The following is a 20842-nucleotide window of genomic DNA, read 5'->3' as shown; positions in this document are numbered from 1 at the left end:
CAAAAAGCGGTGCCGTAGCATTACAGCGTGGGAGTTTTGCACATGCAAACACAATCACATTTTCAGAACAAAAGACACACATTATCTTTGGTTTATTGTCAGATAATGTATTCATGCAGTGTCCACCATGTTTTCATGGTTCACCTAGTGTCAGTTTTGAAATCTATTGATAGCCAGTTAATGGGTAGTACAGTATACATTTATAAAAGTATAAAGTATATAAAAAATTATTTTGTTTACTACATGCTTTCATAAAATGTTAAAACTTTCAATGCTCATACTATCCACATATTGGTATTGATAAGTGCATTGAGAAACCCATGTTGTTTAAAGCTATAGTTCAACTGAAAATGACAATTCTACCATAATTTAATCACCTTCACTTCTTCCAAACATGCATGAGTTTGTTTCTTCTGTTGAACATGAAAAAAGTTATTCTGAAGAATGTAAGTAACCAAACACCTGATGATAGCCATTGACTTCCATTGTTTTTCTATAGACCACAAGTTATAAATTACATTTTACTAATAAAAGACATTTAAGTTTATGAAGTCAAAAACGAACAGTCATCTTACATTTTTACAGTGGAAAAAACAAACAAACCACAATTCCTTGCTTAATAGTAATATTAATAATTTGACTGTATTTCGTTCAAATAGCACGATTGATATTTTTCGACAGTTGATTGGCCACTTGTGATTAACTTATTGTTGTCTCTTTTATAACTTGTTTTATCACGTTGGTTATTATCGGTATATTCTGCAAGTAACGTAAACAGATTTCAGATGGCATGGATTAATGAATTAAATATAGACCAGAAGTTTTTACCGTTCAGTGTAACGAGAGTTAAACCTAAAATGCTGCAAACTAGTTTTTATTGCAAGGTGCTGGCAACCACAGCTTTTACAGTAAGGTGTTTTTTTTTCTTCTTTCTTCATTTTGTAAGATGACATCACGTGCAGACAGTCATTTAGAAGAGACCTTGAGAATCCGCCTCGCTGGTCGCTCCTCCTTCATTGACAGCTCGTGTAATCTCCAACCTGTTGGTTGTTTTTGCGCCTCTCGACGAGCTTAATCTGTCCAGACTGCAGCGGGCTTTAGGAGAGTCAGAGCCGGGCATCTTTTGCGCACTTGTCTCTAGGTAAGTCAAAGGACGGGACGCTGACCCGAAGAAATCAACTTTTCTCGGATTGATGACCGTGAGTGGTTTGCATGTAAAATGCACTCTGCATATGAACGATTTTTGCATTCCGATCACACTGCATTAATTGCACAGGAATGTGCATAATTGCATTTCGGACGCGTTGCAAATGTCTGTATCGTTGAGATCTGCGCAGCATCCTTTCTCCTCGCATGTCATTCTTTGTCATTGCTGTCCTTGCTTGAGCCTTGATCATTTCTGCAAGAGACAGAGATCGTGCTGGAGTTGTTACAGACCTGAAGGTAAGGTCAAAAACTGGCTGTTTGTAAAATAATCCCACATGCATCAGAATGCACGTCGTGAATGATGATTAATTAATTAATGCATCACCTGCACATTAAAGGTGCACGCTGGTTTGTGGATGAACAGACTAGATCCCGTCGTCACTGAGGTGTAGCTATGGGGCATCTCGCACCGGGACATGCGCTGCATGATTGAATGATCCGTGCTGAACTGCATGTTTATGTGTGTATGCGATATATGAGTTAGTCAGACGCACTGGATATTAAAGGGGCTGCATCTTAAGACAAAGCCATGTAGATGTTCTTTTTATTTGAGTAAAGAGAGACTGCAAGTGCAGTGCTGTAACCAGGGGTGGTTCTAGGGTGAGTGGGGAAAAATCCATGTATGTGACTTTTTATTTTAATAAATCAGAAAGATTTACCTTGTTTAAAATATACAAAAACAATAAAAACAAAAACAAATTTAAAACATTTTATTTAAAGTATTGAGGAAAATACATTTGCTTTTTGCAAACAAAAATTAAGAATTGCAAAACAAATTAAACAGCGCGAAAGCAATGATTTTGCAATACATATTTTCCATGGTCATATCTATTAATTTATTTGCAACGCTGCTTTTATTTTGCGTGTCAGTCTAGTTTGAGCTTGCGATGCCATTTTTCCTTTGCGCTTCACTTTTCTGACGTGGGGGCGGAGTCAATGGACGGGGGCGTGTACAACATGCGTCCATGGAAGTGATGTCATCGGCCCCAGACGCAGCTGACTGATCCAGTAGCAGTAGCATTTTTATTCAGTAGCATTAAAACATTAATGTTTTCGTTTTATTTACTTTATTAACAAATGTATGTGTAGCTATTAGCGTTTGCTCAAGTTAAAGAAGTTGTTAACATGAACATCTGCTGTTTATTTCTCTAGATGTGCACACTTTTATAGCATTATGTGTATTGGGATCGCACATCATTTGAGTCAGTTCGGGAGTTCGTAGCGGGATCGCGAATCATTTGAGTCAATTTGGGTATCGCAAATCATTTGAATAATTTCGGGAGTTCGTAGTGGGATCGCGAATCACTTGAGTCATCTGAATCCAGTTTAGGGGTTGGAGCGGGATGGCGAATCATTTGAGTCAGTTCGGGAGTTCATAGCGGGATCGCGAATCATTTGAGTCATCTGAATCCAGTTTGGGAGTTGGAGCGGGATCGCGAATCATTTGAGTCAGTTTGGGAGTTCTTAGCGGGATCGCGAATCATTTGAGTCAGTTTGGGGATCGCAAATCATTTGAATCAGTTCGGGAGTTCATAGCGGTTTAGGGAATCATTTGAGTCAGTTTGGGAGTTCTTAGCGGGATCGCGAATCATTTGAGTCAGTTTGAGGATCACGAATCATTTGAATCAGCTCGGGAGTTCGTAGCGGGTTCGCGAATCATTTGAGTCAGTTCGGGAGTTCTTAGTGGGATCGCGAATCATTTGAGTCAGTTTGAGGATCGCGAATCATTTGAATCAGCTCGGGAGTTCGTAGCGGGTTCGCGAATCATTTGGGTCAGTTTGGGGATCGCAAATCATTTGAATCAGTTCGGGAGTTCATAGCGGTTTAGGGAATCATTTGAGTCAGTTTGGGGTTCGCGAATCATAGCTGTATGTGAATAGGCATTTTTAACTAATTAACTAACTAGTTATAATTACGCTTTCCACGCTTGTTTAGGTGTGAAATGTGAACTCGTATTTTTTGTTTTAATGATGTGCCTAAAAAAACTAAACAAATCGTGCCTAAAAAGTTTACGCATCTAGGCTAATGTAAAGTTACATGATGAAGTCATACTAGTGCGCATGTGCATTTGAGTGCGTTCTTTCACTGCATTATTCGGTGTATTCAAATGCATTTATGAATGCATGTGAATGATCACAAAATTCAAGATATGAACCCTTTGAGCCAAAAGGGTTCTTTCTTGTCATTATAGAACCTTTTTAGCATAAAAGGTTCTTTGGAGTTGAGTAAAGAACCCTATGGTTCTATATAGAACCCCAATGATCCCTTTCTTCTAACAGTTTGTTGTCATAACTAACAATATGTTGTGCATTACAATATTCATTTTAATATTAGAATTTAAGACAGACAAAACAAAGGGAAAGATGTTGATTTTTATGTCCTGTTAATGTTAGTAATTTGAATGGGATAGTAATGTAGGAAAGGGTTCTGTAGGCTAAGTAATCCAATCATATGTTGAAGATTACAGGTTTGTCAAGGTTAGAAGTTTCTGTGAAATATTGTAAATAATTTATGAAATCGTGAGTATAATGGAATGGGAGTTCTGTTTGTTTTGAACCTTTTGAAAAAAAAAATGTTATTATTTTTGAATATGGAAAAAAATATCTTCTTTTAAAACTATTTTCAATTAATTTTTATTTAAATTATTAATATATTTGTATTTTTTATTTAATATTTTTATGAATTTCATAACATATTGTCATTGTAATGTATGTTTGTTTATCTGTTTATCTAATTTTTATTTATTTATTTGTTTGTTTTTGACCAGCCTCTATCATAATTCTGCAAAGATGTTGTTTATTACAGTGATGAAACTGGCTGCATGCAACTATGTGAGTTCGCCCGAGTGCTTATGTTCTTTGAGAGCTGTAGTTCATTCATCCCTCCTAATTGGATGTTCCTTTTCTCTTTAGGTTACCCAATTTGTTTTTTAAGTCTATTAGTGGTCTACTAATAGTCTGCAAAATACTCCATTCCAAAGTGTTTTCTCCACCTTGGGGTACTCAGTGACACGTTTAGTGGCAAACTGATGATATTTTGGGCTTTTGAAGTTATAAAATGCAGTTGACCTTCTGAACGTAGGTAGTGAATTGTTTAAGGTTGACTCGAAGATCAGATTCTTTAATCTGTTATATAAGTGAAAGCCAGAGTTACTAGAACTCAGTACTGTTAATCCCAGAGAAGTCTTTTATGTTGGAAGACAAATCTGTATTTATAACTGAACTCCTTTGAAGAAACCTCAAAGTAAACACAGTAAACATGGTGAAAAATAACCAGTCACCCATTCCAGCTTCCCATGCTGCCAATTTGTGCTGTCTTTCTGTGCAGTTGATGGATTGTTAAAATCACACTTAAGGCAGAATGTGGTAGTTCTCTATGTTGTTTCAGGGTTAGCATCATCTTAGATCCTCTGAGGGGTGGGTGTCACCTCTTTTCTGGTGTTCTGGATCCAGATTGGTGCTTGTGTAAATCTTAGTTTCCACTGGATATAATTCCCATGGCAAAACAGAGAAACAAATAGAGACATAATTAGCGTAGCTGCTGTTCCAACCAAGTAAAATTAATTAGTTTAACCCAAGCTAAAGAATACTAATGCACATTTGATCAGATATAACCGCAGTCCAAAATTATGAGATGCATTATTTGAATGCTTTGTGAAAGAGATGTGTTTTTAATCTAGATTTAATCAGAGAGTGTGTCTGAACCATGAACATTATCAGGAAGGCTATTCCAGAGTTTGGGAGCCAAATGCGAAAAAGCTTTACCTCCTTTTAGTGGACTTTGCTATCTTAGATACTACCAAAAGTCCAGTGTTTTGTGACATTAGGGTGTGTGATGGGTTGTAGCGTGGTAGAAGGCTAGTTAGGTACGCAGGAGCTAAACCATTTAGGGCCTTACAGGTAAGTAATGATAATTTGTAACTGATATGGAACTTTATAGGTAGCCAGTGCAGAGACTGTAAAATTGGGGTAATATGATCATATTTTCTTGACCTGGTAAGGACTCTAGCTGCTGCATTTTGGACTACCTGTAGCTTGTTTATTGACGAAGAAGGACAACCACCTAGAAGTGCATTACAATAGTCCAGTCTAGAGGTCATGAATGCATGAACTAGCTTTTCTGCATCAGAAACAGGTAACATGTTTCGTAGCTTGGCAATGTTTCTAAGATGGAAGAATGCTGTTTTTGTAATATGGGAAGTAATATCTCTGTCTTTTCCGAATTTAACAGGAGAAAATTATTGGTCATCCAGTCTTTTACATGAAAAAAACACACTCTGTTAGCTTAGATAATTTAGTAGTTTCTTCTGGTCTCGTTGAGATATATAGCTGAGTATCTTCAGCACAACAGTGGAAACTAATCCCGTATTTTCTAATAATATTACCAAGGTGCAACATGTATATTGAAAAAAGCATATGACCTAGGACAGATCCTTGTGGCACTCCATATTTTACTGGTGATAAATGAGATGACTCCCCATTTAAATAAACAAAGTGGTAACGATCGGACAGGTAGGATCTAAACCATCTTACAGCCTGCCCTTGAATACCTGCATAGTTTTGTAATCGATCTATGAGTATGTCATGATCTATGGTGTCGAACGCAGCACTAAGATCAAGTAAAACTAGCATTGAGATGTAGCCTTGATCTGATGCAAGAAGCAAGACTTTTGTAATTTTCACAAGATGACATTATCAAATGCATTCAATCAATGATGCTTTTGGACACTTTTATATAAGGTGTGGACATGCAAAGGACAAAATCCACCTGCAAAATAGATATTCTAGTTAGAATAGAATCAGAGATATTTCCTTTACAAATATGCCATGCATCAATCATAAAAGTCACCTAAACTCCAGCATTAAGACGCACATATATGAGTCTGTGCATTGACCAGCCAAAACCTGCCTTAAAGCCATGTAGGACAGCCAATGAGAAGCTCTGGAATTTTTAACAGGGCTTTAGAGGTCAGTGACACACTAAAACAGGCTGATAGATGAACACACATCCAATCAAGATAGCTGATAATGAACATGAGACTTCGCCAGAGAGACCGAGCTGCATTCTAAAGGATGCAAAGAAGCTTTGATCTTGAGTTTCATCTTGATTTTTAAAATTTAATTTGATATATATATTAGAGGCCAGGCCTCATGGCTCCTGGGATATTTGGGATTGTTTTGGCTGCAAATAAAGGTATATTCATAAAGATTTGATTTATTACTTGTTTTATCCGAACAGATCACTTTTTTAAATCTTTTATGGTCTTTTTTTTTTCTTTTCCAGAAATCCCTGTAGAAGCTCACGCAGAAATGGGCCGAAAGGAGGGCGACTACGGTTGGAAAAAGAGCACGGATAACATCCAGGATGTGTTTGAATTCATGGAGGTGCTAGGATCGTAAGTACACAATTTATTCTTCTTCTTATTCATTTTAAAAACTGGGAACGGTTTATTAACATAAGTTTCTCAGCTTAATAGTGTAAGCTTTCGTTTTTATGAAGTAAAAATATCCTCATGGAATTTATGTCACAGGTACAATTTTACTTTAACAATGTACACTGAAAACAAATATAAATATATTAAAATGTTCTTTGTAATTATTTGTGAAATTTACTAGCAATCTCTGAGTCAAAATATAATTTTTTATTAGGATTTGCTAGTAAATTTTACAATTACAAAGAAACAGCAAGTAACAGATTGAAATTAATGTGAAATTTTAAAGACTGAATTATTTTGTACGACATACACCAATGATCTGTTTTATTTACAACTTTGACAAATATTCTTTTGAGTTCTACATAGTTTTTTTAGTGTTGCTTAAATGTACTTACCATAATAAATAAATACATACAATAATTTAAAGTGATAAAAAGTATACTGAAAAGTTTTTTATTGCACAATTTTGTTTCTCAAAAATTTAACTAATAATAAATAAATAAAAATGTTCTGTTAAGCGTGTAAGAGACATTTCCAAGAAAGCTGTTTTTGCTCACCCAGCCGGTAAAGGATTGACCCCATAAATGCCTGTTTACCCAACTTTACCGGATTTACACTGGCTTTTAGTGCTTTATAAGTCTTTGGCATTAGCAGTTCATTCAGAAAAAGCTCATGAGCATTCACCTTTAACTGTGTCTTAACATTTTCAGTCTTGTGTTGTGATTTGATAAAGCAATCTGATAAAGGAAATAGTTGACTGAATAAAATGCATGTGACTTTTTGAATATTTATTTTATCTAAGTTTAATACGCATTGCCACGTAAACCTTTTGGAGGCTGACTCCATTGAAAAGTGTATCACTGTTGGTCTGTAATGAAACATTGATCATTTTAACACAAGCTCAAACAATTGCATAAGTTTGGAGGCGGGACTTGACCAGCCAAATGGACGCAGATGGGAGAAATATTCTGAAAATGTTACATGAATTATGATTTAGACTGTGAATGAGCTGTTTAAATGTGTAATCTCAAATCCATTATCCCATCTGAGCAACTTAATGGGTCTCAGACGGTAAGCCATGCTGTCCTGAATCAGTTGTGATGTCATCGCGACACAGAAAGCTGACTGTACAGTGAGCACAGCAGACATGAGCGGCTGTGCATGGTCTTTGCTGACTGTAGAGCGATCACAAAGCAGAAAAACGTCCCGTCCCTGAAGACAGACACTGTGAGATCAGCACAAGCGTCAGAAACCTTTATCTCCATTCATGACTAAATGATCAGCTACTGTGGGATTGGAAGTCAGTGACTGCGGTAGTACCTTTTCAAAACTGTACCTTTTAGGTACTAATATGGACCCTTTGGGTACAAAGTTGTACCTTTTGAAAAGATCCCACCACAATGACAGCTTTTGTACCTTTTTTTCTGAGAGTGTAGTATTCAGGTCACCTCTGTAGGTGAATCAAGGGTAAAGCACAGGTTAAGACACCTCCAGACAGGAGTGTGTTAATCACTTTGGCAGACAAGAACAGGGATCACAGGTGTCAGGGAAGGGCTAACGGGATAGAGACAGATTTGTGGTAATCTACTGGACATGGCCTACGACGGTCTATTGCTTTGATACTGATTTATTTTTTGTATATGTAAGTTATTATACTCGATTATTTTCCTGAAATAAGACAAAGGACCCCAAATGAATAGGACACGAAAGTAACTAATAAATATGACTATACTTTACTACTTGATTGATTACATGAATAACGTTTTTTTGAGAAATGTTATTTGTAAACAAGTCTAAATATCTAATTATTATCCTAATAAATATTTGCCAATTTGCATACATTTTTTGGATGTAAAAGGACATTTTTACTTAAATATTTACAAAGAAATGGCAAGTAGCACACAGAATTGAACATGAAACATTGTGAAATACTGAATTTCTTGTCAAATGTCCTCCAATAATCTTTGCTTTATTAACAGCCTCCAAAAATAAGTTACAAAGGGGATTTTATTTTATTTTCGTCACTCCATAAATCAGAAAATACAGTAAATAGTTAGAAATATTGATTTTTTTAGATGTATAAAAAATACTTGAAAAAAAAAACTAATTTTGAGAAAATGACCTTTAAAGATATAAATTAAATAGATATAGTGCAATAAAATAAACACTTAAAAGTCTATTTTGCATGTTTTGTTCACACTAATCCAAAAAAGCCAAAAAAAATGGCCAGTTCCAAAAAAAAAAAAAAAGTTATTGTCTATAGTGTCTTGCATTAATTAGCATATAATGCTTAATTGTTTCTTTTTTACTTAATTGTTTTTACATTTGCCTTCTGTATTTATTGTTTTTATTATTTCTATTATTATTATTTATTTTTTTATTTTGTGAGAATTTTGCTGTTGTGTTTTGCGACCACATGCACCTTGTCCTCAAATGTGAGGTGGGAATTAAAAACCAAAACCTGAGTTTACAATTCTCCCAGGTCCTAAAGCGACATCATTTTCTAGTTTCAGGCATAAACTAGTGTGTCTAGAGAGCTCTGTTATAACCTGCCCTTGCCTGTGGGTGTTAGTGGCAGCAGTGGGGCATTATGGGCCATGGGAGTTGATCACGGTGCTTTCAACTGACAAAAACAACCTGAATTTAACTCCCACAATCCCTCAGCAGACTTCTATTGGACTTAACACTCATCTGGATGACGGACAGCATCTAAAATTGGCTTATATGAAGGTGCGAGTGATTGTGTGATGAAAGAAAAAAAAGTGTTTTTATGTATTTCATTGGCAGTTTTCTTTGCCTTTGGGCACATTCTGTGCGCTAACCTTCAGTTTGAGCTGAATTTAGTTTTTATTAATGCTTTTCATTAAAATCCACAGTAGTTAATGAACTGAGGACTTTCTAAAGGATTATTCACTCCTGACCGCGGGTGAAGTTAAACACGCATCTCTGAGCTTTTGCATTCAGTGCAGAAAAATGGGTGTTGTGGGAATATGTGTTAGATGCTGGCGGTGTCAGGGACACGGTTGTTTCGTGCCGCTTCGCGTGTGTGTAGGAGGCTGAGATTGATTGTTGGAAGCCATGTGTGATGTTGCACTTCTTTTGTAACTGGTGTGATGTCAACCAGGAGTCCAAACCATTATGAATTCAGTGTTATAAAAAAATATACTTCAATAACTGCTTAAATTCTAAGTAGCAAATGAAATAAAATTATACAGTTGAAAATAATAGATTTAGTGAGATGTACACTAAAGTTACTCTAAAGATATACTCTTTTAATATTTATTTGAAGCAGTAAAGGTTATTAAAATATTTTCTACAGTTAAAAATAACACATTTAGTAAGATTTACACTCAAATTGCATTGTTTTTAATCATTTAATCTTCATATTATTTTAAATAATAAATATATAAATATTATTTAAGTAGCAAATGTCATTACATACACAAAATAATACATTTAGTGAGATTTGCATGCAAATTACACTATTATTTTTTAAAGATTGTCTTTATATTAATTTCATGTTATGAAAATAGTAGCAGTTATATAATAAAATAATAATAATAATAAAATAGTATGATTTACACTCAAAATATGCTATTCTTTTCAGGATATATTCCCTTAGTATTTTTTTATATATGGTCTGAGAAGTTATATCTTATGCATTTCTATTTTAGTTATGTTCTTTGATCTTTTTAAGTGATAGTGAATACAAAGATGCTGTTTGAAAATATGATTTTCATGGTTTAAAATACAGATTGGAAAAGTTTAGCTATTAAACACTGATAAGAGTATTACCTGACTGATATGCAGACTTGCAGCAGGTAAACCAGTGATAGCACATGTCATCTCAGCAAGCGTTCTTTATAGCCTAGATAAGACTCAGTCCCAGGCTAATTGTACTGTAACCTAGCCTCTTTCCATCCGAGGCCTTACAGTGCCAGCTGACCTGTGTTTATCATTGCACCTGGAAACAGAAGTCATTACTGTTTCCATTGCGGAAGGGATTTCACATGTAATCTTTATCCCATGACAGCTATTCCAGGTTAAAGCTGAGGATCGCATCGAGAGAAGAAAAAGCCCCTTTCCTAAAACCAATAGCTAAGAGCTAATGACCCATTTACAAAATTAGTTGTATTAGTTATATATATATTTATATATATATATATATATATATATATATATATATATATATATATAATATTATTATTTTTATTTTTTATTTTTTTCAGAATCCGTTTTTCCTCAGTATTTGTTATTGTCCTCTGATTAATTTCTAGGATTTTCTTTTTTCTTATCAGTTCAAGTCCTGAAAGTACTGGGGAAAAAAACACACAAAAAACTACAACTGAACTAAAGCTAAAACTGAATACTGAAAATAAATTAATAACACTACTTAAGAATTAAACAATTAATTCTACTGAATTATATTAAATACTAAGTACTAGTATTTTTAGTAAATAAAAAATGATCCTTAGATGGATGGATGGATGGATGGATGGATGGATGGATGGATGGATGGATGGATAGATAGATAGATAGAAAGATAGATAGATAGATAGATAGATAGATAGATAGATAGATAGATAGATAGATGTCCTAATTCAAAAGTGTTCACCCTCATATCTACAGGATTTGTATTTGTATTGTTTATCTGACCAAATGTATTGCACTAATAGTAATTGCTTCACACATTACTTCATCCCAGATCTTCCCCGGGCCCTGCCCAGTTTCACATGCTGTTATTAAACGGGCATGTTTCAGTGCAGCGCTGAGAGATCACGGCAGGGTTTTAAAGGTCACATCCTCACCTTCATTAAAACCTGCTTTGCTCTCAGGGGGAAGTGCCACACTGGCATCACACTAACCAGGATCACGCTCTCTCTCAGATCCATGGAGAAAAACATCATCCCAGGTAATTGCACATTTGACCTTATCTCGTCGTTCTGTCTCTGCTTTCTCCAGGGGAGCGTTCTCAGAGGTCTTCATGGTGAAGGAGAGAAAAACAGGGAAGCTTTTTGCACTGAAGTGTGTGAAGAAGAAAAACAAAAGGGATGTCAACCTGGAGAATGAAATCGCTGTGTTGAGAAAGTAAGACTGAATTAAACCAACACTAGCTGTGTCTGTGATGTAATAATCTTAAAGGAGTAGAAAATGTGAATTTGCTGAAGGTTTACGCACCCCGCAAACGATCTGAGATGTAGATGAGTTTGTTTCTTTATCAGAACAGATTGAGATAAAATTTACCCTTATTTCACTTGCTCACCATCTGCAGTGAATGGGTGCCGTCAGAATGAGTTAAAATGCAATCACAGGAGTTCCTGTTTCTTAACAGGAACAGATTTGGAAAAAATGTAGCATTATCTACATTTTGCTCACCTCTACAGTGAATGGGTGCCGTCAGAATGGGAGTCCAAACAGCTGATAAAAACATCCCAATAATCCACAAGTAATCTACATGACTCCAATCCATCAGATATTGTCTTGTGAAGAGACAGTATGCATGTTTGTAAGAAACAAAACCATAATTAAGATGTTTTTAAATTCAAACTGTTACTTCTGGCCAAAAAGGGCTCTATCCATAATAATGCTTTCTCCAGTGAAAAAGTCAACATCTTAATGATGGTTTTGTTTCTTACAAACAGGCAGCTTTTCACTTTACAAGACATTAACTGATGGACTGCAGTGGTGTGGATAACTTGTGGATTACTGTGATGTTTTGATCAGCTGTTTAGACTCTCAATCTGACGGCACCCATTCACTGCAGTGGATCCACTGACGAGCAAAATGTAGATAATGCAACATTTGTTTACAAAATCTGTTCCTGTTAAGAAACAAACTCCTCTACATCTTGGATGGCCTGAGAGTGAGTGCATTTTAAGCAAATTTTCATTTTGGGGTGAACTGTTTCTTTAAGCTTTAAACACTATAGCTGTTGTGAAAGGTACCACACATTAAAAACTGAAATGGGAATTACAGTTTGGAAGGAAACCGAGACTGAGAATGAAATTTAATTTAAAGACATTTAAAGAAAATGCATGTACAACATAATGGATCCAATATTAACGTATGAATCTGTTGTCATCATATCAAGGATCAAACATGACAATGTGGTTTGCTTGGAGGATTTCTATGAAAGTCGGACGCATTACTACCTGGTCATGCAGCTGTAAGCACCTCTGTTTGTATTAACACCCACTGAAACCCCTGATACTGTAAACCTCATGTGTCTTTATAGCATGTTTTTACATTGCTCGTATCCCATCAGTGTTTCGGGTGGTGAACTGTTCGACCGGATCCTGGACCGGGGCATGTATTCAGAGGCCGATGCTAGTCTGGTCATCAGACAGGTGCTGGAGGCGGTCAGCTACCTGCACAAAAACGGCATTGTCCACCGCGACCTTAAGGTACAGGCACGCCGCATTCACACAAACATATGCATACAACAGTATGATGTAGATAGACATGGATGATATCAACAGATGCCGACTTAAACCCACCAAACATTGCCTTTACAGCCAGAGAATCTGCTCTACTACAGCCCTGATGAAAGCTCCAAGATCATGGTCAGTGATTTTGGCCTGTCTAAGATGGAGGAGAAGGGCATCATGTCCACGGCCTGCGGGACTCCAGGATATGTCGGTAGGAATGATGTCAAATAAATGGGCTTTTAAACAGACAGTGAATGTCAGAGCAAAAGAGACACATCTGTAAATCTGAAAGGTCGCATACACAGCTACATTTTGATTGAAATGTCACTAAATATTTACCTTGTGTAAAGTGACATGTGCTGGAATGGTGTTTGTTAATATTATTGTACAAAGCTGTGCTGGTTGCATCAGCAGAAAAGACAGAGGAAGAGAATATATTAGGATAATCGATTATAAAAACATACAGTATTAAGTATTTAAGCATATTTTAATGCTTTAATTTTATAATTTTTATAATCTTTATTCTAAGATCAGTTCAAATTGTAGCCATTTTTATTGAAAATTATGAAGACGGGTGTTTATCTGATATCATTAATAAACTGTTATATTATTTAGTAATATTCATTTATATTAATATACTTTCATTTGAATATTTTTTATTTTACTTTTAGTTACAATTGTAGGTATTTGATGGAAAAATTATTTAAAAAAGTGTTATTTTGTATTATATTTACAGGTTACTGTTATTAGTATTTATTTATTCTAGTATTTATTAATATATCAATATGCATTTATTTTTATATGTTCCATTATTATTTTAGTTTGCTTTAGAAATATTAAGTTCTTTCAAAATATTTCTGTTTAGCTTTATTTTATTCCAGTTTTAGTTTGAGTAAATTTAGTATATATATATATATATATATATATATATATATATATATATATATATATATATATATATATGTATATGTGTGTGTGTGTGTGTGTGTGTGTGTATGTGTGTGTGTGTGTATATATATATATATATATATATATATATATATTTTTCATCTTTACTTCAGTAAAATATTTTTAATAGTTTTATTATTAACAACAATGATTTTTTTTATTTTTTATTTTTTTTTATAACATGCACTGATGATCTTGCACAATAAATCCAAGCACGTTTAAGTCAGTGAGCAAGGTTTATTTCAAACCATGTTGTTTCTAATAATCTGTATTTCCTCACAGCCCCTGAAGTATTGGCCCAGAAACCTTACAGCAAAGCCGTTGACTGCTGGTCTATTGGAGTCATCACCTACATCCTGTAAGTCCCTTCCTAGTAGGGATGTCATTTCTAAGAAAAAGATTTTTGTCCTATATTTGCTCCACAAGTGAGTTGGACTTTAAACAACACTGCTGTTTACAGCGAGTGATAAACGGATGCTAGTTCTTAATTTAGAAACCTAAAGCTTGTGTTAAATCAGGGTAGCTGTGCTGTTGAACTCCACACACAGCAAACGATGCAGGGCTCTGAGAGACACTGCGCCCCCTGCTGGAAGTTTGCATTAATGTACTTTGCTTTATCTTTACAGTCTCTGTGGCTATCCTCCTTTCTATGAAGAAACCGAGACTCGTCTGTTTTCTAAAATCATGAAGGCGCAGTATGAGTTCGACTCGCCCTTCTGGGATGATATCTCGGAGTCTGGTATACTTCCCTACTGCTAAATCATCTCAAACACATGCTAAAACACACCTGTAACTAGAAGCCTTTAACCTCATGTATATTTATCATCTCTCTAGCAAAGGACTTCATCCGCAACATGATGCAGAAGAATCCTAAGATGCGTTATGACACAGAACAGGCTCTCAGACACCCCTGGTGAGTGACCGCAGGACAGATTTACTGAATTTTGTGAGCTTTTGAGCTTTAGTTATGTTTCATTTATGTATCAGACATGTCAGAAACACAAAACAAATTATGAGACATTTTTGACACAGAGTAAGAGTATATTTAAATCATGCATAGTAGCGCAGCTCATTTGCAGTGTCATTATTGCTAACTAAAACTATTTAACATAAAATTAAGCAGAAATAAAATAAAATACGAATATTAGATAAAAAAAATATTTAAAAAATAATGTTTGGTAATTGCAATGAATGAAGCAGAAATAAAATACAATAAAAACTATGAAATGGAAAGAATGAAGCTTAAAAAAATTAATTATAAAAAAAATTGTGATTGAAATGAAGCTAAAAAAAATGTAAATATTAGATTTTTAAAAAAGCTTGTAGAAATTTGTAGAAATTATTTTCAGTAATTTAAATGAAGCGAAAAAAGTTAATACAATTTTTGATGAAAATATTGTTTAAACTTAAAATTATAAATAAAAAATGTTTTGGTAATTGAAATAAAGCAGAAATAAAATTAAAAATTAATATAAGATAAAAATTTGCAACTAACTAAAATAAAATAAGTTCCTAGTGCTAAATTTACTAAAGTTGAAATAAAAATAAAGCTAAACAGAAATATATATAAACAATAATAAAATAAACAAATGACTAAAACTTTAATTAAAATTAAATATTAAACAAATAAAAGCTTATGTGATATTAATACTATAATGATATAAATTGATATTAAAATAACACTCATAATTCAGTCTTAATTTAATGAGAGACGCTGAGTCTGAGACAATGTTGAGATCTCTTCTGAAACTTTAGATGAGATGCATGTGAGGTTATGTAGGCCTTTTTTTTCTTCTCAGACTTAAACAAAAGTCTCTGCTTTCTCTTTATTTAATCTCATTGCTCTGAAGAAGAAAAAAACAAAGTTTACCACAGTCAAGAATTGTAAAGCTCAAACTAAACTTATTTCTGTCTTAGGGATTGTTTAAAAAAGGAAAGCAAATCCTTCTGTTTTCCACCAGCTCTGCTTTTAAATCCAGCTTTGTCCTGCAGGATTATAGGAAAGACGGCTCGGAGTCAGGACATCTACCACTCCGTCAGCGAGCAGATCCAGAAGAACTTTGCCAAGTCCAAGTGGAAGGTAAGGTCATGTTTCATAACTCGGGTTAGACTGTGTCTCCTGTGGTTTAGTCTTAGCTGGCTTTTTCTGATGATCTCTGGACTGATTACACAGGTCAGCTTTAAATACGAGCGGCTGATTTGGTCACCCGTCTTGCCTATAATTGCTCCATCTGTGTGAATATCTGGAACAGACTAGTTTCAGCAATATGATTTATACTGTGAGACTTTTAAAGCAGTTCTAAAGCAATCAGTCGGCTGCCAGATCTATTTGACATAAAAATGGGTCTCCTTCTTGTGGTGGATATCATGTTGAGAGGAAATTAACTCAAACGCTGACATTTTTCCAGAGAATGAGAACTTGTGATGTTGCACATCAGTCAGTCTGCATCCCACAATGCAATGCAACACACTCAGTTTGAACGTGTACTACTACAAGATGACCATTTTTATTTCAGACATGCTGCTTTTTTAATGAAACATGCAACCTGAGGAGGTTAAGTGACAATAAAAGCACACTCTTAAATTTTGCTTTGTCTTTCACATGCAATTAAAAAATAGTTGACTGTGTACATTACCTTTTTAATATTTTTGTGCTGCAAACCTGAATTAAGTTGATCAAAAGTGAGTAAAGACATTTATTCTATCTATTCATCAAAAATTCTGAATAAAAATAGTATCAGTTTCTCAAAAAATAGTAAAAAAAAAAATGTTTTCTTGTGCAGTAAATCAGTATATTAGAATGATTTCTGAAGGATCATGTGACACTGAAGACTGAAGTTGAAAATTCAGCTTTGCATCAAAGAAATAAATTACATTTATATTCATATAAACATTTTTTTAAATAATATTTCACAATATTCTTTTTTTTTTTTTCATATAAAGGCACCTATCATGAGCATAAGATAATTTTTTCAAAAACATTACATTTCTAAAATATCTGAACAGCTGCATGTATTGCATAGCATTTATAAATACTTTTAATAGCCAATATCTTTGGAACGGATCAATTATTAGCACACTACTAAGTGTATACTGTGTAGCATATACTGAATGGTTTATGAGCACGGGAAAATAAAAAAATCACTTCTTTAATTTAATTTAATTGCACTGCATTATGAAAGACAGTGCAGTAAGCTCTGTTTGTGTACTGCAGGTTATAGGGCAAAAGTAGGTATTCAAACAGTGAAATTTGCATACTTTGCTTGCATGGCCAAACATTTCACTTTTTGTGCACCATTAAAATGCATTGATAGTTTTTAATTTGACTTCATGGTTCACTCAAGGTGAAGATTAGGTGCTAAACTGAAACAGTGAGCTTGTTTAGATGTTTTCTGCGCTCTACTGACTGTCTGAAATCATGATCTCTTCACTCCAGCAAGCCTTCAACGCTACAGTGGCCATTCACCACATGAAGAAACTGCAGCAGGCCCACTCGGAGACCTGTCTCCGTCTGAAACAGACGCCTGTGCCTGAGATCAAGGTCATCGCAACATCCACACCTGAATCCAGCCGCAAGAAGCTGTTCACAGAGACCCCCGAACCAAGCAGCAACGCTCCCAGCAATCAGATGAGTGTGCCCTCCGGCTCCACCGAGTCAAAGAGTCAGTATCATCCAGTCCGGGTCAGTCACAGCGAGACCACCCATGTCGGGACCCTCACCGTTACAGAGAAGAGCAAACATGTGTATCACTCGCAGCCAGCGGACCTAAATGGGTATGCATTTGTGTGCAAATTATGGAAAACATCACCTTTGTTTGAAAATTTGAACTTTAACTCCAAGTTAGATAAGTAAGCTGTAAAAAATTTGTTTTTCACAAGCCACTAATCTTATATAAGCAGCATTGAAATATGACCTTCTACATTTACGGTACATACTTTCTGAAAAACAAAAACAAAGAAAATAATTAAAACAGCCAAAGTTGGTTTAAACTTGGTCTTTCAATCTGGTCAAGATCGTAAAACTAGCCAACAGACCAGTCTAACCACTCTAGGAGACCAGCTGAGAACAGTTTCCAGAAACTTAAAATGCCATTCGAGAAGGCTAGCCAATCATGATAGAGGTGATTTACATCTTAAAGGGACAGTAGCAGAATGACTAGTCAGAGAGAAGGTTGAAAATGGTGATGTTTTTGGTGCAACATTATTACTGTACATCGTGAGTGTTTTAGTTTACCAAAAATAAAGTTGACCGTTAATGTGCTATTTAAAACCTATTTTCTGGGTTTTTGACCTACTTTTTGCCTTTACACGTGAAAAGATTAAATTTGAATTTACAATGAAACCTGAAGTTTTTCTGAAATCTTGGAGCCCTTTCTTAGATTATTTTAAAGAGACAAGCTCTGGATAACCCCTCCCCCTTTTTTGTTGCTTTATTTAATTGTCTATATGTATATGCATATGTAATTGTCATTATATGTACATCTGTATGTGAGTATTTATTATGCTTGCTTAATCTTTGCTTTTTTTCCCCCTTTATTTCACTATGCAGCATTCTGATACTTGTACTGTGCTTGAGATGCTTTTCTTAAAATAAAAAAAATAAAATAAAACATAAAAAAACTATTTTCAGTGTTGTTACTGTTAACTGAAACAAACTTTTCCAAATTGTTTTAGGTAATTAAAATAACAAATTAAATTCATTATTAATGAATTAAAAATATGAGATGAATTTTAAAGGTATTTCACCTGCCTTAGTTGGTGATACTTCCGATTTCCATCTAAGTTTTTTTAAGGTTAAGTACCAAAATTGCTAAAACTAAAACTGAAATTAAAAGAAATTAAAGCTAAATAAGCTTAATATATTATATTAATAATATCTGACATCACTAAAACTTATACTAAATTAAAATAAAAACTGAAAATACAAAAAAAACTAATTCGAAACTTTAACACAGCCTATTTTACTTCCCTAATCTGCATATTTTTAAGTAAAACAAGAAAAATGTGGGACATTATTTGATTTTATCAACCAAGTATATGTTTTCTTTCCTTACATGCTCTAATTAACTACTTCAAATTCTTCAGGTACACAAAGAGGAGCTCCAGTCGTAACGGACAGACCCTGCAGACTGGCGTTTGCTCTGTCATGTGATTGGCTGCTTCGGCATTGCATGATTTTGAAAGGTAAATATAAATACGTCTGCTTAAATTTTTCACTACATGTTATAAATGTATACTGACATGAAAATGCTAAATGCTCTTATTTCTCATCCTTGCACCAGGTCTGTGACCTTCCACTCAACCACTGGCTGCTTTCTGTGAGCATGTCCTGTTGCTCTGTCCCGCTCAAGAGTGTTGGCCACCGGCCCGCACTGTTCTGAAATACTGAAGTTTAGGGGAGTACCTCCAAACCAGCAAACACACACACACACACAGAGCACAAATCGCACACTCGACAATGACACAGTATCCCTGTACAAGCAGAAATGATTACATGTTAGGTGCTGAACTCAGACTTTGTATTTTTCCTTGAAAAACGGATTTACATGATCAAGGTCAATTAATCTCTCTGTATTAACACATTTGGAGCAGGGGTCCGTGTTTCTGGACACTTGTGTAAGGAGTATTGGGAGTTTTGTACATATACCATGTGATCTATGGCTAGTGTGTAATGTGCAGTAATGTGTACTGTAGTTATTCACGTGTGCAAATCTCACTGTAAGCCGTAATTAATTAAAGATTCCAGCTTTTCTTTATTTATCCAATAGTTTGTTTGTTTGTTTTTGGTAATTTAACTAGAGTGAATGTTTATTTTTCTAATGCAGAAATTGTTATTGTATGTTAATCCATTATATATTTTTTGTTATAATAAAACAGGTAAAAATTATTTAACGCCTTTTCCCGCCACCATAGTAAGCCTAGCTCTTGTTTTGTGCAATATATTATACACTACTGTTCCTGACAGACATGAACTTTACTGTTAGTAATACTGTAAAATGTGATTAATTATCTTGTAAGAGATTATAATTAAGTGTCTTCTAAACTACAGAAAAGGTTTATGTTTGTGTAGGCTACCTGTTTATTCTTTGTGCAATATTTTTTACCAATAAACCCTCGCACATCACTTTGTTTTTGTCACTCTTCTGAGGAGGATGTCCTTCAGTTGTTTTGGCAATGTTCCCACACAGACATTTTGGTCAGATCTTTTCAATTGTTGACCCAATCTCAATTGTAAGTGTCCTTTCTTTCTGCCATAAAGATGTCTTCTTTGGATTTGTTTGAGTAACGTTACTCAGAAGAGAATGTAGGAAAATATTACTTTATTTCATCCTAAATCAGTCAGAACTGTAGGCTATATGTGAACATAATAACTGTGTGTAATTAAGTGTGTTCATTCTCAGATTTTTTCTTGATATTTAATTCTTGAGTTTTTTTCTCGTAATGTAATGATATTATTACATGTAAACAATTTTTGACTTTTTTTCTCTACATTTAACAAATTTTTTCCTCTAAATTGAATGACTTTTTCTTTTCATTTAATGTTTATTCTCATCATTTTATCGCAACTTTTTTTTCTCTGAATTTATCATCTTTTTATCTCGTAATTTAATGAGTTCATTCTCAAACATTCTATTTCTACTTTTTTTTTAACATAACGACTTTATTCTCAAAATGTAATGAATTTAATCTTAACATTTTATCTTAACTTTTTTCTTGAAATTTTATTTTATTTTTTAATTTAACAACTTTAATCTCAAGATTATTATTATTATTATTATTATTATTATTATTATTATTGCTTGGCCCTAATCCTATTTTTTGGTTA

The 20842-nt window shown here is 34.4% G+C and overlaps 1 protein-coding gene across 3 annotated transcripts; it reads left to right on the top strand.

Annotated features, from left to right (window-relative positions):
* Window positions 1-1006: 1006 nt before the first annotated feature.
* LOC128011064 (calcium/calmodulin-dependent protein kinase type 1D-like) lies at window positions 1007-20140 on the top strand. Of its 3 annotated transcripts, none has more exons than XM_052593115.1 (13): window positions 1007-1141; window positions 6490-6601; window positions 11603-11728; window positions 12732-12806; window positions 12906-13044; window positions 13156-13279; window positions 14299-14374; window positions 14643-14755; window positions 14851-14929; window positions 16009-16096; window positions 17453-17790; window positions 19102-19200; window positions 19299-20140. In XM_052593115.1, exons 2-12 carry the CDS (start codon window positions 6516-6518, stop codon window positions 19166-19168), a joined length of 1311 nt encoding a protein of 436 aa, XP_052449075.1. In that variant the 5' UTR covers window positions 1007-1141; window positions 6490-6515; the 3' UTR covers window positions 19169-19200; window positions 19299-20140. The 3 variants fall into 3 exon arrangements, with proteins under 3 accessions (XP_052449075.1, XP_052449073.1, XP_052449074.1); XM_052593113.1 differs by lacking the exon at window positions 1007-1141 and adding an exon at window positions 1253-1443; XM_052593114.1 differs by lacking the exon at window positions 1007-1141 and adding an exon at window positions 6210-6399.
* The last annotated feature ends 702 nt before the right edge of the window (window positions 20141-20842 follow it).

This window comes from Carassius gibelio, chromosome B23 (assembly GCF_023724105.1).
Source record: "Carassius gibelio isolate Cgi1373 ecotype wild population from Czech Republic chromosome B23, carGib1.2-hapl.c, whole genome shotgun sequence".
In the NCBI taxonomy this organism is placed as follows: Eukaryota; Metazoa; Chordata; class Actinopteri; order Cypriniformes; family Cyprinidae; genus Carassius; species Carassius gibelio.
The sequence above is the reverse complement of the archived record's forward strand: the minus strand, read 5'-3'. Positions and strand labels throughout refer to the sequence as shown.

Coding starts and splice junctions, on each gene's coding strand:
- LOC128011064 (XM_052593113.1), top strand. CDS start 1,311: ATGTCTGTATCGTTGAGATCTGCGCAGCATCCTTTCTCCTCGCATGTC. Junction 11,729..12,731: donor GAAATCGCTGTGTTGAGAAA/GTAAGACTGAAT, acceptor CATCATATCAAG/GATCAAACATGACAATGTGG. Junction 14,930..16,008: donor CAGGCTCTCAGACACCCCTG/GTGAGTGACCGC, acceptor TTTGTCCTGCAG/GATTATAGGAAAGACGGCTC.